This window comes from Triticum dicoccoides, chromosome 2A (assembly GCF_002162155.2).
Source record: "Triticum dicoccoides isolate Atlit2015 ecotype Zavitan chromosome 2A, WEW_v2.0, whole genome shotgun sequence".
NCBI classification, from domain to species: domain Eukaryota; kingdom Viridiplantae; phylum Streptophyta; class Magnoliopsida; order Poales; family Poaceae; genus Triticum; species Triticum dicoccoides.
The window spans coordinates 653,096,800-653,101,193 of NC_041382.1; the positions used below are offsets into that span (position 1 = coordinate 653,096,800).

A 4,394-nucleotide genomic window follows, 5' to 3' on the forward strand; every position below is an offset into this window, starting at 1 on the left:
TAATTTTAATGTGGACAAAATTATGAGTACTTTTTTTAGGGGGATAAATTATGAGCAGCTTGATTTGTGTCCTCATAACGCCCGGCCAGCATCCCTGTAAGTTGCCTGTGAATTGTTAGGTTGTTGCCCTCGATACGCTTGGCCTGACCTAAAGTAGCAGATTAGCCTCGCTAGAGAAGCATGAAGGATTTTTTTTTTAAGAACATACAAACTTTATTCAATCGAAACAAAAGATACACGGTTTATGAGGAATGGGATAATTTCATTTAAAGGCATGTCAAACCAATCGATGGTAGAAGTAAATCTAACCTATTTGACAAGCTCATGAGCAATCGCTTTATTACAGTGTTCGAACCTAGAAATAGGAAAATCACAAGCAAAAAAATAGCAATCAGCAAAAATTATTGCCAGCACCCCTGCCGACCATCCTCCATTATTCATGGTATCAATGACATTTAAATTATCAGAATTAATGACAAATCGATTGCATTCCACACATTGCGCCAAGGATAGACCGAATCTAAACGTCAAAGCTTCCGCCATGAGAATGTCCGCACACCAGTCGATTCTCCAACAACCTCCTGAAGTGAATTTTTCTTTACTGTCTCTCAGAACCGCTCCCGTTGTACCTTTAAGAAGGTCATGATCAAAAGAAGCATCAACATTAAGCTTCACAAAGCCCGTTGGGGGACGACTCCAACCCACCTTTTCATAGAAATGTTTGGAGAGGAAGCGATAATGTAATTAGCCGTAAGAGCTTGTATCCTCATAAAAATCTGGTTAACATCTTGAATTTTCTCCCTATACACGAGTTTACGCCTTTCCCACACAAATACCAATTCATGATGGCAATCATCACACGCATATTCTGAAACCCAAGACATCTTGATCTGGCATGTGTAGTAAGAATTCCAGGACAGCCTCACCAGCACGATCAACTTCACAAACTCTATAAATAATTTCGTCCAAACCTAGTCTTCTCCAAACCTCGTTAGCTTTCTGGAAGTAAAACAACAAATGCTTTGCCGGACTTTGCTGCGAGCGATGCACACAGCCACAAGAGCACTTCTTCTAGCTCATACAATGTATACACACATCATCATCATCATATATAACAAAAGTATTGTGATCCTTAGATCCATAATGAGTTTGTGGTTTGAGATTCACACATATAATCATCCTTATCATCCAACGATCTTCATTTCACTACTCAATGAAGTCGAAGTACAGTGTTTCCACATCTAGGGCTTCGTGAATGTGCAATCTTAAGTTCTTAACCAACTATCTTTTTTCTTCTGAATTTCATGGAAAACGAACTAGTATAAGCTAGATGTGAATCTGTTTAACATGGATAATGGAATGCCTCATGACTCCATTACCTCATAATACATCCCGTGGATAAACAAAATAAATTACAACAATCTATATTCACTCTTGGAATTACATAGTAACTCATAAGAGTAAGAAAACCATTTGAATTGAACACCCAATCATAACTTAAACCCCATATAACTTAAGCTCTGCATAGCAGCAATTACAACAAAGATATTAAGCGTCCATGGTTCACACCGACCAAGCAACACGGTACAGGTACGTAGATATATAGGTCATGCAAAGACAAGCTCGTGCTACATAAATTAGAATACTTTTCTTTCGCATACCGCAGGTGAAAAACATAAATAGATCGACCGAGTCATGAACTCTTGTGGACTGGGTGTGTGCCATCATTTGTCGTCAGTTACGTTCGTCTCCGAAGAGAAGAGAAATCCAAGCGACGACGCCCCTCCCGGTGCACACCGGACCCTCGTCGACGGTCGGTCCTACAAGGCGAAATAGCGAAGACGCACATGTTGATTATTACAGGCTCATGCATGCAGGCTATGTGAGTATGTCATGGAGCATCTGACTGAAGTGATCTGCATGGACGATGCATCTTATGTACAGAAACCAACGATCTGAACTTCTAAAGCAGTACTTATACAGTGATTACAAAGTACAGAAATTTAAAGAACTTACAGTGATCAGAAGCCCGGTGTTGTTGCCCGATTGGTTAGTGTGGTAGATGATGGAAGCAGGTCTGCGAGAAACAATCGGGTTCCAGTCCTCCTCTCTCTTGGGAGGAGCCTGGTACGGCAGTTCTTGGTGGTCTGCTTCATCACCGGTCATGACCTTGTCGTCCTGCGGCTGCATGACGATGCCCTCTTCCGAGGGCTTCTCGGTCTCTTGATTGGATTTGAACCTGTGGATCGGGAAGATCTCATCCGGCTCAAAGAGGTAGCCCAGAGAGCTCCGGCCGCCCCCGCTGCTCCCTGATCTACTCATCTTCTGCCGAAGTGTGCTAAGCTTGTGTTGCTGTGTTCTCTCTCTCTCTCTCTGTCTAGCGTGTTGAGTTGCTACTTATAGAGCTGGTGTGAGTATGGGTCACGCTATGGGTGCACACCTCGACATCGGAATCAACCGGGCATATCGATCAGTAAGCAGTCACATGAATTCAACCAAGGATACATACGTGAGAGAGTGGGAGGCACGAGGCCACCTTCAGACATGGCCACACACCGCAGCAACACTGCCTTTTTCGGGTTCAATCTCGCGTCCAACACTGATCATCATACGTTAAACAGACGCTGCCAGCGAACTAACCTGTGATTGGATAGTTAGAGAGAATGTGGTATTCCCAGTTCATCGGGGTTTAAATCCTGGTTTTCGTATTTATTTCTGTATTTATTTCAGGATTTTCGACGATGCACATTTACTGGGAGGAGATGTTCGTCGCGACTTCGTAAATTTCAAGATAATATGCCGATGCAGTCTTTTGAAAGTGCTCATAGAGATAGAGTGTGCGTGTGTGCGTTCATAGGGATAAGTGTATGCGCGTGTATATGAGCTCTTGCGTTTGTACTATGTTAAAAAAAACAGACGCCGTCCAACTCGTAAATATTTGCCCTGCCTATACAAAGAGTCATTTTTAAATTTCAAACTCTGCTGAGAAACGAGGTCACGTTTCTATGGTTTGGTGTCTATGGGGAAAAGCCATTTCAACCCTAGAAATGCACTTTGCTCGGCCGTACGAACTGAACGTGGTGATCAAGAGAAGTGGCATCGTGCACTACTGCTTCCTTTGATCCCCCACCGGTTCGTAAGAGTCGCGTGCTCAATCGGTTGGTAAGTGGGTCCTGGGCAGCAGCGCGTACGGATCCACCTTTTCCTCAACAGTTCATCTTATATATAAAAACAGTATTGTTAAGTCTCAGTCGACTGAGAATTGGTTATATCTCAGTCGATGCTACATTAGTTTGATCTTGCGTGAAAATCCATGAAAAAAAATATCTAATTTTATTTATTTATATATATATATATATATATATATATATATATATATATATATATATACTATGTCACTTGACTAAGACTTGGTTAAATCTCATCTCAGTCGACCGAGACCTAGCCATACCCATATAAAAATTATGAAAGCAACTATTACTGTTCTGAAACAGTGGCACGTAGGGAGATTAGTGGCTCGAATTTGTGACTTCTTGCACATTAGCAGCAAATGCAGCATTGGAGCATCTGCGGCGTTGACACGTACAGAGCACCAATTTTCCAACAATGGCCCCCCTAGTGCGTGAGACAGCGAGGCATCAGCTTTTCCAACACGGTCTAATACAGCCGCGCTGTTACTGACTCCTATTGCGAATAGGGCAGCGATGTTTAAGCTCGATCGACTTGTGGACCCTTCCATTTGCTCAGATGTATTATGATGCTCTTCCATTTCCAAACCGAACCATTTTCTGATGCTTGATTGCTTCTTCTAGCTCTAGGCCTGGAAAAAACGAGCAAGCTGATGACACCGGCCCTGGTATGGTGCGCGACGGCGACGTTGTTGTAGTTACTACGTCTCGCGTCAGTAGAGAGACGGCAGCTTTACAAGCTAGAGACTGAAAGTGAGACCATTGATTTGTACATGGCATCAGAAAGATTGCTTAGGCGGGCACTGACATGTTGTTACTGCTTTATGGCCTGTAGGTCTTAGGAGGCCCGGCCCACATCTCCCATCAAAGCTTAATCTTGACCTAACGCTGTTTTCCCTCACGGATTCTGTGGAACCCGTCCGGCCGTCACACCGTGGCTTCATCGAGGGGCTCAAGAAGCAACAGAGACAATCCAACTTTTCTGTTCAATCCAAGGAGGAGAAAAATTGTTTCAGCTACACAAAATTTTCCACAAAAAAGACCAGTTCTTCACCTCCTTTCCTTTAGGACCAACGATAACGGCATTTTCTTCGTGTCAACAAAAAATGAATTGGACTTTTTATTTCGTTTTGTTTTTGACATATTTTTTGCCCGTGGATGCTGATTTGGTGCGCTGCATACCTTTGCCGACAATGAGTATGGGTG

General features: G+C 43.0%; 1 protein-coding gene across 1 annotated transcript; it reads right to left on the reverse strand.

Moving 5' to 3' along the window:
* Positions 1-1,352: 1,352 nt before the first annotated feature.
* On the reverse strand, positions 1,353-2,380 carry LOC119359777 (protein SPIRAL1-like 4). Its single transcript, XM_037625865.1, has 2 exons — positions 2,017-2,380; positions 1,353-1,820 (listed from the first exon to the last, which is right to left on the reverse strand). Exons 1-2 carry the CDS (start codon positions 2,320-2,322, stop codon positions 1,725-1,727), a joined length of 402 nt encoding a protein of 133 aa, XP_037481762.1. The 5' UTR covers positions 2,323-2,380; the 3' UTR covers positions 1,353-1,724.
* Positions 2,381-4,394: the final 2,014 nt, after the last annotated feature.

Bases quoted from the DNA above. Each gene is read 5' to 3' on its own strand.
- LOC119359777 (XM_037625865.1), bottom strand. From the start codon at position 2,322: ATGAGTAGATCAGGGAGCAGCGGGGGCGGCCGGAGCTCTCTGGGCTAC. The intron at 1,821-2,016 runs GTAAGTTCTTTA...TTCGCCTTGTAG, and splicing joins ACACCGGGCTTCTGATCACT to GACCGACCGTCGACGAGGGT.